At 37.6% G+C, this 12,659-nt stretch overlaps 1 protein-coding gene across 13 annotated transcripts in view; it reads right to left on the reverse strand.

Moving 5' to 3' along the window:
* The window catches only part of magi2a (membrane associated guanylate kinase, WW and PDZ domain containing 2a), a 251,809-nt gene that overhangs the window by 83,667 nt on the left and 155,483 nt on the right, over nt 1-12,659 (reverse strand). For all 13 annotated transcript variants that reach the window (XM_056247496.1, XM_056247497.1, XM_056247495.1 and 10 more), the window contains exons 3-5: nt 12,538-12,657; nt 6,339-6,554; nt 2,632-2,836 (exon numbers count right to left, since the gene is read on the reverse strand). In XM_056247496.1, coding sequence (XP_056103471.1) covers nt 2,632-2,836; nt 6,339-6,554; nt 12,538-12,657 — 541 coding nt within the window. The remainder of the gene's footprint in view (nt 1-2,631; nt 2,837-6,338; nt 6,555-12,537; nt 12,658-12,659) is intronic.

Raw genomic sequence — 12,659 nt, forward strand, 5'->3', positions numbered from 1 at the left:
TCATGACAGAAGCTAAATATGACTGACTCCAAATGACGCGAGGGCAGTCCGTCACTGCTTCATGTAACACGGCACAACACAACACAACATGCACACTCACACACACAGTTTGAACTGGCCCACACAGTGTGACTATTGAGGATTTAATGGAGTTGTCAAGCAGCCAATTGCGCCTTGTTTTTCTCGATCTCCCTCACAGACGGAGCATCTTTAATTCTCAAACTGTAGACACTTCTCCATATGTCTATCTCTCACCATGCACACACACACTCATGCTGGACCATATTAATCATGACAAAATGTCTCTGTAAATGCATTCAGTCACATTCAAACTCCCAAAGCAACCGAACATAAGCTGTGGAAATGCACTGTGCCAATAGATTGTCCTTTGATACGCTTTTATATAAAATTAATTTTCTTTTCTGTAAGAGGGGGATGAAACAGTAAGAGAAACCAGGGAGGAAGACACACAAGGGCAGAAGTGTGGAGTGTCATAGACAGCGAGCACATCAAAGGTGCACCATCTTTTTGCCCCAGGCTGCAATTTCTCTGGCCAGTCGCTTGGCAGAGTGCCGTCATTCGAGTCCCATCACTGAGACAAGCGGGTCTACCTTTCTGCCACTGATCTCAGAGCTGTTTCTACTGCAACTGTAGACAAAAATGTTTCTCAGGGAGGAATGCACTAAGCTTTGAGACATGGTGAGTTATCCTGCTGGAAATAGCCCTCAGAAGCGAGACACAATGGTCATAACCGGATGGACATGGCCAACAACAATACTCTGGTAGGCTGTTTAAGGGGCACAAAGTGTGCCAAGAAAATATCCCTCACACCATTACACAACCAGGAGCAGCCTTAACCTTTGAGACAAGACAGGATGGATCCATGTTTTCACGTTGTTTACACTAAATTCTGACCCTAACATCTGAATGTCGCTAGCCTGGGAAAACCCAGACAACTTCCGGGCAAATTTAGATTTGCTCTGAAAGTTAGTCTGGCAAAGAGCTCATTCAAGCCCATTTCCAATCCGTCAAAATCGCGGCACCAATCAGAAACGTTGGGGCGGGCTTTACACGATGATGACAGCGCTGGGATTTTGAAGCAGATTTTGTAGCCTACATTACAAAGATGGATGCCGCCGTCGAACATCACTCGTTCGAATCAGCTATCGCGTCTGTTTTAAGCGATTTAAACGTTTCCTTTTTGTTAATGGGTCATTCCTACTGTAGCGCAGACGATGTTTCTCCGCCGCTCTGCATACGTCATCTCCTTGCGACGCCCCTCTGGAAATGATTTGTCTATGACGCTTTGCCAGACCATAACTCAGTTACAACTGAGAATGGTCTGGTTTTAACCAGGCTAGAATGTCGCAGCAGAAATCGAGACTCAACGTTTTTCCAAACTTCTATTGTTGAGCCTGTGTGAAATGTATCCTCAGTTTACTGTTCTTAGCTGACAGGAGTGGCACCCGGTGTGTCTTATGCTTATGTTCGACGTGTTGTGTGTTCAGAGATGCTCTTCCACAGACCTGGGTTGTAATGAGTGCTTATTTGAGTTACTGTTGCCTTATTATCAGCTCAAAACCAGTTGGCCATTCACCTCTGAACTCTGGCATCAACAAGGCATTTTCACCCAAAGAACTGCTGCACACTGGATATTTTCTCTTTTTTCGGACCGTTCTCTGTAAACCCTAGAAATGGTTGTGCATGAAAATACCAGTAGATCAGCAGTTACTAAAATACCCAGCCCGCAAAGGTTCATTCAGTATTTTTCCCCCCCAAAAAAGGTTTTTACATGGAGCAGGAGCAGAATGGGGAAGAAAGCTGATTGCATACTTAAATGCACACTTTAGTGACCCGGGATGCCTTCACAACCCTCCTCCTCATTCATTTTTTAACGTTAGACATCAACCTTCTTAGTATTCTTCAATCAATTCATTATAAATGTATTAAAGATTGCCTGTTTTCTAATAATTGTATAGGGTCGCTAACGAGCCTAGGTGTGTAACAGTTTAAGTATATATTTTTTTCTGCACAACAATAATTTAATCTTTGATGATTGAATAAGTTCAATTCACTTTTATTCTATAAGGTGGCAATGTCTGATACACAATGATGAAGTGACGTTTCACTCATAGTTACCGCAGGCAGAAAACAAAAGAATAGGAAGTATCATCAGCAAAACTTGAAATGGTTCAGCGATTTATTGCCGAGCAAGTACTGAACGCAATCAAATATTAGTGTCCCTTGATGGTGGTTCTGGTGAAGAAGCTGCCAGCGATCAAAATATTGATTTTAAAGATGATAGTTTTGAGAATATGTTGGAGATGTCAAATATAAGCCAGATGCTGAATGTACTGGGAAATGAGCCCTGACAAGGACTGAACCCTTCCAAGCTCCAAAAGGTAACAAAATATGCTTTATTTTATTCTTCTGTAATTGTTACTAAGGAGAGTTTTATATTATCGCAACAGGTAGAGATCCATCCGTGTTAGATATAGATCCGGGTCGCTAAAGACCAGAATACGCAATACTGATTGGCGAAACATTCATGCATCTAAGGGTTAAAATATGCAGTATATAACTTCTAATTCTAAATAATTTGAAATTATACAGATGGATAGAGATACTCACTCAATGAAGTACACTTCTCCTTTTTCAGTGTAAGCCATCTCCCAGTTATCTGGCAGTGGACCCAGCTCGTCATTCTCATCCAGTTTGGGGGGCGATTTTGGTGGTTCTGTCTCTTCTTTAGGGGCATCTGTGGAAGTCTCAGAGGGGCATGTGGTGGGCATCTCTCCTGAGGCGTCTGTACTCTTGTCTTCATGTTCACTGGACTCTAAAAAATGCAAGAAAATTAGAAAAAAATAGCTTTTGACAGAAGAAAAATGTACTGCAAAATTGTTTAAAGCTACACTGTGTGATTTTTACCCCCATCTAGCGGTGAAAAGGTATATGACCATCCAGTGAATATTAGTTTCTGTTCCTCTCAATTCCGATTTCGTTTTAACTCCTATGGTGGCCAATGTAGTCCAAGATTAACATGGCTTCCAGTTCGACCTCGTCCATGAGTGTTCCTTCAAGTGATGAGGTTATTTTAGAAAACTATTATAATTTGCAGTAATTTAATTTGTCAGGTAACATATAGGTTATGACATCTATGTAAAATGAATAATAGTTTTATGTTTTCGTTATTTTTTACCATTTCATTGCTAACATCAGTTATCAGGTTCCCAGACGAATGCAAGCTAATCTTAGTAAAGTAACTTTTATCATTGCTTCGCGAAAGGCGAAGCTTGAATTAATGGGTATGTCCCTCTTTGGCTAATGTACTTTCAAGATGGAGGGGCAACATGGCGACCGACATTAAAACCCCTTACCCGTATGTATTTTCAATGGCATATTATACACTCACGAGAATACTTTATTACTTGAACGAAGTAAATATACATAAATGAGCACATATATTTTTGAAAGAACTAAGTGTTTTTAGCTAAGAATAAACTAAAAAAGTTACACAGTGTAGCTTTAAACTAAATCTATAACCCTTTTAACAACTGCAGACCTACATCTCTGATTCAAACAGCTTTATCAATCAAAAAGAACCAGCCAATAGAAGTGGATAAACATGATGAATAGTGTAACTGAATTCAACAGAATAATCACCACGAAGAGCTACGCTTATAAAAAGAAAACTGTCAAATTTACAGAATCCAATATTTTGGGAGACGTCTCCAACTTTTAACAGCGCGGCTGGTGCAACTCTGAGTCCAAGACTACAGAGAAAACCGGTGAATGTGAGTGAGACAGACAGAGAAAATATTTATAAGAGAGAGAGAGAGAGAGAGAGAGAGAGAGAGAGAGAGAGAGAGAGAGAGAGAGAGAGAGAGAGCTGTAACTGAGATTTGAGAGTTTCTGAGAGAATTGAAAAGCAGGTCACTATAAGAGGAGCATGTTAGAAAGTGAAAAACAGAAGACTGTAAGAAAAAGAAGAACAGTCAGAGATGGAGTTAGTCGGACTAAGACGGTGAAATAAGAGTGGAGTGATTAAAATGGAGTCTGTGGTGATAAAGCAAGAGAGAGAGAGAGAAAAAGAGAGAACTGAACGTGTCCTAGTTTGAGTTATGGAGGTTGGAGGTCCCAAAGGAGAGGCGCAAAAGACAGATCGAGGGGAAGAGAGAGGGAGAGACGAAAGAAAAAGACACTGAATCCCATAACATTCACCAGTACTGATGTTTTAATCAACTGAGAAATGAGAGGACAGCTTCACTCAATCACACACACATAAACACACACACACACACACACACACACACACACACACACACACACACACACACACACACACACACACACACACACACACACACACACACACACACACACACACACACACACACACACACACACACACACACACACACACACACACACACACACACACACACACACACACACACACACACACACACACAACCTTGTGAGCTTTCTATCTAGACATCATTTCAAGGCATCAAGGAGTAGTCCTTTGTCACGCTTGGTGAATGAATTACGAATATTTTCCAGCCATATAATAACCATATATTTGTTTTATACACTGTAAATCCTGAAAAAGTACTTATATCTAAGATAAATAGGAAATATCTCATAGTAACCTCATGCGTCTCTTCAGAGATTTCATCAAAGTCTCAAATTGTGCTCAGATCTTTCAAGATACCAAACATGCAATGAAAAGTCTCTGAAAAGAGATTGCAATGCCAAATTATCTAAGCTATTCATATTATACATCTATTATATACTCTTACTTGCTGTCAAAAATGGTCTTATTGATATTCCCAAAGATTTTAAGAATAACTTTGAAGACAAACTTTACTGAATCATTCAGAACTCCATTAAAGTTACCATTAAACACATTTCACAAACTATTTTATGTCCTTAATGTGATGTATTTCTGAGTGAAACAATATATTAAACAATAAATAAATTGGGTGGGAATTAAGTTAGGCTACTTGACTAGGACATGGAGGCCGAAGGGTTAGTTCACCCAAAAATGAACATTGTCATTATTTGCTCACCCTTATGTCTTTTCCAAACCCATAAGACTTTGGTTTATCTTCTATACACAAATAAAAGTTAAATGGTAAAGCTCAACCATACATGCCTGAGGCGCGAGAACCAATGAGGTTTGTCCTCTAATGAGAACCGAGTACAGTTGAGCTTCCAATTACAATATATGATGTGTGTTGATCAAAGTTTCTATGTGAATAAAAGCCGAAATGAAATCAGTTTATCATATAGACCTTACGTAGCCCCGCCCCTTTTCAGCTATGTGCTCGTTGTGTTCCGTCTTCCGCTTTGTATTTCCACAGCATGAAGTTAAGATCTTACGGATTTATAAATGAACAGCTCGTTTTGAAATCTTCCCGGCCTACTGACATTTGTTATGACATCCGCTTAAAACATTACAATGGTGACATTGCAGGTGAACATTAGCAGGTGAACATTGGTCAGTGTAATTGTTTATAAAGTTGTATTTATGCCTTATTCAACACAGGGGCTTGTGTTAGCCTATGTATGTGTACTTGATGTCTTTTATATGTTGGAAACTGTTCTTTATGTTTTGTATGCTGCGTCTCTTGGCCAGGTCTCTCTTGTAAAAGAGATTTTAATCTCAATGAGTTTTCACCTGGTTAAATAAAGGTTAAAAAACAGATAAATTATTAAAAAAATATTTTGGAGTGAAAGATTTTTCTCTTTCGACTGGCATGGATCATGCACAATAAGGCCAGGAACTTTTATTAAGAAAGTATTAAGAAAGTAAATGGGGTCAATTTTGAATTCATGTTGAATTTAAGTGCACTGAGCTCAGAGAAATACAATTCTTTTTGTATTAGAAAAACTAGAAAAACAAAACGTTTTTTATATTACTGGATATGAACAATACTCTAACTGTGTTAGATTCTTAATCACCATGTCATGTAGGTGTATTAGAGCCAGAACAAAACAAACGTTTTTTTCCCCAGTACATCCACACTCGATGCACGTTTCCGCCCCACAGAGCTGCTCCTATGGAGCGAAAAACAGGCAATGTGTGATAACATGCTGGCACGACAGTTGCTAGGCTATTGCCCTGACAACAGTGAATGCTATGAGGTAATTTAGAGTGGAGGTGGTTGCTATGATACATGATGCACCTAGTGGCCCCACGATAATCATCTCTACGCTAGTAACCCTGATCTGAGGTCACAGCAGTAACTGAATTTACTACAGCGGTGAGCCCGTACATGACAAGATGGCATGAAAGATCTCTCTTCTTCTTAAATTGATTAAGAGCTCCTCACCTGGGGTGATGGCCACTCCGTTGCCGTTGATGACGGGCCTCTCCTCCTCTTCCTCCTCAGGTGGCTCGATGCCAGCCTTCTCCATGTTGCTGACGGACTTGTTGCGTCTGCGTTTGCCCTGTGATCTGGGTGTGGCGCCTGGCAACAGTTGCTCAGCTACATTCAGCAGCAGTGGGCTGGGCTCTGCCGGGGGCTTCGGGGTGCCGTAAAAGTTATCTGCAATCGATCAGACATTTGGGGTCAAAGTTTATAATGTAAGCTCTGTCACCATGATGTCATATATCTATGTATCTATGAATCTATGTATCTATGTATCTGTCTGTCTGTCTGTCTGTCTATAAATACAAAGTTCAAAAGAACAGCATTATCAATAAATGAGGAGCTCTTTTCCAAAACGCGATAAATCCATTTCAATAGTTTTCAGGAAAATTTATTTTTTTACCTAGACCCACACATTTTGTGAATATTCAATTTAGCCTGTTAAAATGTTTTTTCCCCCTCAGTCTGAACATGTTGAACAATGATTATTAAATCAAACAACAATATTGTTGATGATAAATACAAAGTACATTTTATTTTTTCAAAACGCTATAAATCCACAAAAGAAAAATCCAAAAATGGATGATTTTGGCCACTTAATTAAGTTTTGTTTTGTAGAAAGCCTTTCTTTAAAGTGAATTTCGTTTTGTATAAATTGTATCTTAATTCTAATAATTTTTTCATCAACCAATTGCCTGGATTTAATAAATAAGAAGCAAATAGACAATATAACCATGACATGGAGGCGCCGGCGTGATCACTTGTATTGCACGTGAACTGGTGCGCATCTCATCATAAATTAACCGAAATTCAGCGTATGCCTCACAGACATGAGAAATATATCTATATAGAAAGCTTGAAATGTCTTTAAACGAAACAATTAAAAACTAAAATAAATAGCATACTCTCTGATTATGTAATCCATTACATGCATTTCTCTCTAGGCGCGTTCACTACAGAGATGCTGATCGTCAATTTCATCTTTGCAGACACTGACACACAGAAAACAGTTGATTAATAAAAATAAAATAAAAATTTCGATTTTCAAACGATATTCGCCTTTTGCTCCTTGATTGTCAAATGCCATTTTTGGCAGAAATTATAAACAGAAACCTTTGGCAGCAGCATCTACCCCAGGTGTAGGTCTCACTGGCTCATCAAGGCCATCAAAAGTGTTATTACCGTTTAAAGCACTCATTTTGAGGAATGAATGAACATAAACAAACCTCTGTTCAGCGCACCGATGTTGGATTGCGTAGAACGCTCACTGAATTCTGATTTGTCGAGAGAGGATTTATCGCGTTTAGGCTTAAAATTGGTTTGGCGCTTATTGCGGTTCGGAAAAGAACTGCATCTTGCAGTACATTTTAAACAAGGAAATATAGCGATTTGGCATGAAACATTGATGGAGCAGTGAATAGGTTCAGAACACAGCAAAATGACATGACAAACTAATTTTTTTTTAAAATGGCGTTTATCGCGTTTTGGAAAAGAGCTCCTCAAATGTACAATTACCATAAAAAACTTAACGTATTTTAAAGTTTAAATACAATTTAATTAAATAATACAAAAGAAAATAACTGCGAAAGTGAACATAAAAGCAAACTTTGGAATCAAAGAAACAAATGGTCAAAGGGGGTAGTTCACCCAAAAATGAAAATTACCCCATGATTTACGCACCCTCAAGCCATCCTAGGTGTATATGACATGCTTCTTTCAGACGGACACAATCTGAGTTATATTGAAAAATAGCCTGGCTCTTTCAAGCTTTATAATGGGAGTGAATGGCCGTCCTGATTTTGAAGTCCAAAAAAGTGCATCCATCCATCATAAAAGTAAAAGTAAGGCCTTCTGAAGCAAAGTGATGGATTTTTGCAAGAATAAAATCCATATTTAAAACGTATTGAACTAAAATAACTAGCTTCCGGCAGACGGCCTATGCAAGTCGACTTACGTCAAAAGAGTAACCCCTGACGCGAGATCAGGGTTTGAAATGAACTTTTTCACTCACTGGCCAATTTGCTAGATTTTTAGGTTATTGGTCATTCAAAACTTCTACCAGCCAAAACAAAATGATCAGAAATAAACCAGATTATCAATGTCACAAGCTTAGATTTAAATATAATAGGGGTGTAACGATACCCTCATGTCACGATTCGATACATATCACGATACTGAACTCACGATACGATATTATTGCGATACTCCAAGACATATGATAAAAGGTTAACAAAAAATTTACTGTTGATTAAAATGCTAACTTTGATATTACATTAAGGGTTTAAATGAAAAGGCTTGGACCAGAATAAAAATATTCATGATTCTGAATCTGAAAATACAGAATTATTTTAGACAAATATTCTTGCACTTTTTCACTGACTAGATATATATCAAATAATGTTGGACACTTTTTACTGGTCAGGTAACATAAGACATTTGGTATTATCAGGACCCACAAATATTCCCCCATTGCATTATTATACATTATATTCAACATTATATAAAGTAGTTTAATGTAGTACTGACACTAAAACTCTGAAAACTTGAATTTATTTCTCACACAGTAATTTTTTTGTGTGGGGGGTGGGGGTGGGGGTGGGGGGGGGGGGGGACTATCCACGATACATATTGTTGCATTTTTGTATTGTGATATATTGTGGCACGATATATTGTTACACCCCTAAAATATAGCCTATTTATTATTAAATCTGATTCTGAATTATTGTATTGCTTTCAGCTTTATGACAGTCAACCACTGTTAGTGATCACTGTACCATTAAAAAAAATATATATATATAAAGATAACATTCTCTGTGACTTCTCTTATAATTGCCTTGAGTTTACCTGCATGTAGACGCAAAAGACGCAAGGACGCTTTTTGCCCAAAAGTATTTGGCATGCGGCATTTATGAGAACGGGTTAGAAAAAGTGGCCTCTTAATTGTCCCCAAGGGCTCCAGCGGAGCAAACCAGACAGGAAACACTGTGCCATGGACATCTGGATAGACGGAGAGTGGTGCCGCCAGTGTGCATATGATCATAGAAAACAATGTGTTCAAATTTTAAAGACGTGGCACTGTGCTGCGTTTCTCTCAGTGTGCGACCCTATTTACACGTTGTTTTGCTAATGTAGTTTGAGGATCCTTTTAGCGAAAGGTTTCTGATAGCGACGCCATGCAAACAAATAGGGCTGGGCAAAAAATTCAAGCTTCTGTGCTTTCGTCAATATATTTCATGCATCAGGTCAGAGGTCACACTCTCGCCGTAAATCGATGCGTATACGGCCGTCTGTCGGAAGCTAGTTATAGGCCTAGATGATAAAGTTTGAAATATGGATGGATGCGCTTTTTTGGGGCTTCGAAATCTCCAAAGAGAAATCTTGAAAGAGCCAGGATATTTTTTAATAAAACTCAGATTGTGTTCGTCTGAAAGAAGAAAGTCATATACACCTGGGATGGCTTGAGGGTGAGTAAACCATTTGGTAATTCAAATTTTTGGGTGAACTAACCCTTTAAGCTGATGTTAAGGCTAAAAACTGTGTAAGCGTTAATTGAATCGTTTTTAATAATTAATTTTAATTAATAATTATTTAATAGGAACATGCCCCTGCTGTCAATATTCTCATCTTCACACATAGTAGTATTATAATTAGCTTTATATAAAAATATGCCTATGATATGAACTCAGTGTGTAATGTGTTTGTAATAACTGTGTTTTTTGCATTGCTCGATCTGTGAAAATCATGTCCCTGCAAATAAACCAGAAAAACACAAAAGTCCGACACCTGTACATCACACACAAACTGTTTGTCAAACGATCAGTGTGTGAGAGAGTGCTGTTCTATGTTTACAGACTCAGTAATAGTGCCATGGCTCCCCTGGGATGAACAGGCTCTTGAGGAGAGCAGGGCATCTGGTTGAGTGTGCCTTCAATTCTCCCTGGGTCACTACCTGACATGATGATACAGCGCACAACAGCTGTAACTCATAAAAATGGATTTAAAAAAAATAACAATAGAATAAAGCATGAATGAATCACAGATGTAAGTGTTTCTTTGTAGCTAAGTTTATCAAGTCTGAAATACTTGATTCGGATTTATTTATTTCATTATTTTTGGACAACTAAACAACTACATTTTAACTGTCCGACTTCTTACATGACTGTGCTTCTGTTTCCACCTCTTTCTTTAATATTAATATTTTAAATGCAATATTTCATGTCCATTTTGTATTACTAGTTATTGTTGTGATAATGACCGGCTGACTGTAGTCTTAAATCAAAATTTTATATATAATTTTATAATAATAAAGTAATAAAAAAGAAGAAATATAAATACATCTCTATGTTAATATGGGTGTTTCCTCTTTTCTTTTCGTTTATTTAATTTAAAAATACAGTAAACAGTAATACTGTAAAATATTATTGCAATTTAAAATAACTGTTTTATATTTTAATATATATTTTTAAGTACTTTTTTTAAAGAAATCGTTTGAACAATAGTATATATATATATATATATATATTTAATTGTTTAACCCTTGACACAGAACCAGACTTTGAAATTTGAACAGATTTTAATATAAAGAAACTATCGTAAGTTTGAAAGTTTGAACCACCGCAATTGTCATTGTGTGAAATGATTTATAGCAATTTTTACACAAATTTGCCCCAATAATATTTTCTCAAAAGTTAGTTCACTTGGTTGCAAAGAAGATAATCAGAGCGTGCTTGAAATAAACTATGAGCCATGCGATGTGTGAATATCACACAATATAAGTGTGAATGTATTTATTAAAATGTCAAATTATGCAAAAATTGTAAAATATTTATGTATTTGTATACTTGAGTCAGTCAGGACATTACATTTTTTGATTTAAACACTATTTAATATATTCGATTTCAAAACCCTTTGTAAACCCATCACATATTCCACTTATATACCTGACGTTACATTATTAAAGCTGAGCTGAGTTACCGTGCCAGTCACAATCTTTTAAACATGCTGAAAATCTAAATCACCATATGAGCACCAAGGAAGATTTAATGAGAAAAAATACAATATAAGCGAAGAGTTGATGTTTTTCACATATAGAGATTCTCTTCTGTCCCTTTGAGTCACTAGTTCACAGTCAACTCAGAGGGAAAAGTGGCAATGGACTAAAGGAGAGAGAGGGAAATTTATATTTATTCAAGGGATGGAGTTGTTGGACTTTTGAAGTGAAGAAAGGCTAAGCTCACAAGACCCCAGATAATCAGATTCCCTTTAGGGTATTTTTATGTTTCTGCCAATCAGATATTTTCCCAAGGTCTGTCCTCTTTTATTCACAGAGGGTCTCGAAAAACAGAATATCACGAAACAAATTGTTAATAAAGCAGCATTGCCATTACCATAAGCTTATGAAAATAAATTGTCACTTCCAGGGGAAAATGTCATATAATAGAAATGGAAATAGAAGTTGTGGCCACTGGGGATGCCACTGTGGCTCATTATTAATTGTAATAAATGACATGCGGTTTAGAGCGCACAAACAAAATGCTCTGATGAACTTCATGTTTGCTAGCGATCCCTTTTGTCTTGAAGCGAGAGCGCGTCAAACACTTCTAGGGGTAGCCAATCATTATGAAGTCAGAATTTGGCTCCAGCATTTCAGAATGACCAGAGTGAGATGTTTTCTTTTGTTCTCTGAGAGAATTATTCAATCATACATTGGTTGAGGCAAAGTCACATCTAGGAATTTTCTCTGAAAGTGTGTTTCCATTGCAAGTTTTTAATCTAACATGTGTTAGTCTAACAAATGTTTGTTTCAATCTGTCATTTTTATGCAGCATCCCAAAACTTGGATACATGGATAGAAACCCAGCTACTGATATTTTGATCCCAGATATGGTACAGTTTCCTCCTTCAATGAAAACCTATGGACTTTTTTAGCTGACTGTATTGCTCGCCACTTAGAGAAGTAATAGCACACTTCACCTCAAGAATCTCCATGATTTGAGGTATCACTCATGTCCGTAGCACATTGAGTTATGCACCAAAGTTTAATACTTGGCTAGCAGTTGGTTAGTTAGGTTAGGGCTTGCTCAAATCCCTAATCCCAGCAATGAGATATTGGGACAAAAACTATAACTTGATATATGATTGTGCAACTCGGCCAACTTACCTTCATAAGTTCCACTTTCCAACAAAGCTCCACTTTTCTCCAATTCCACAAACCGCGCAACGGTCACAAAGTTGTAGTCTACTCCGGGAACCTCTCCTTCTCTAGGCTGCCTGGTTGTACCT

This window comes from Rhinichthys klamathensis, unplaced genomic scaffold, assembly GCF_029890125.1.
Source record: "Rhinichthys klamathensis goyatoka isolate OS25496 unplaced genomic scaffold, OSU_Roscu_1.1 h1tg000048l_1, whole genome shotgun sequence".
In the NCBI taxonomy this organism is placed as follows: domain Eukaryota; kingdom Metazoa; phylum Chordata; class Actinopteri; order Cypriniformes; family Leuciscidae; genus Rhinichthys; species Rhinichthys klamathensis.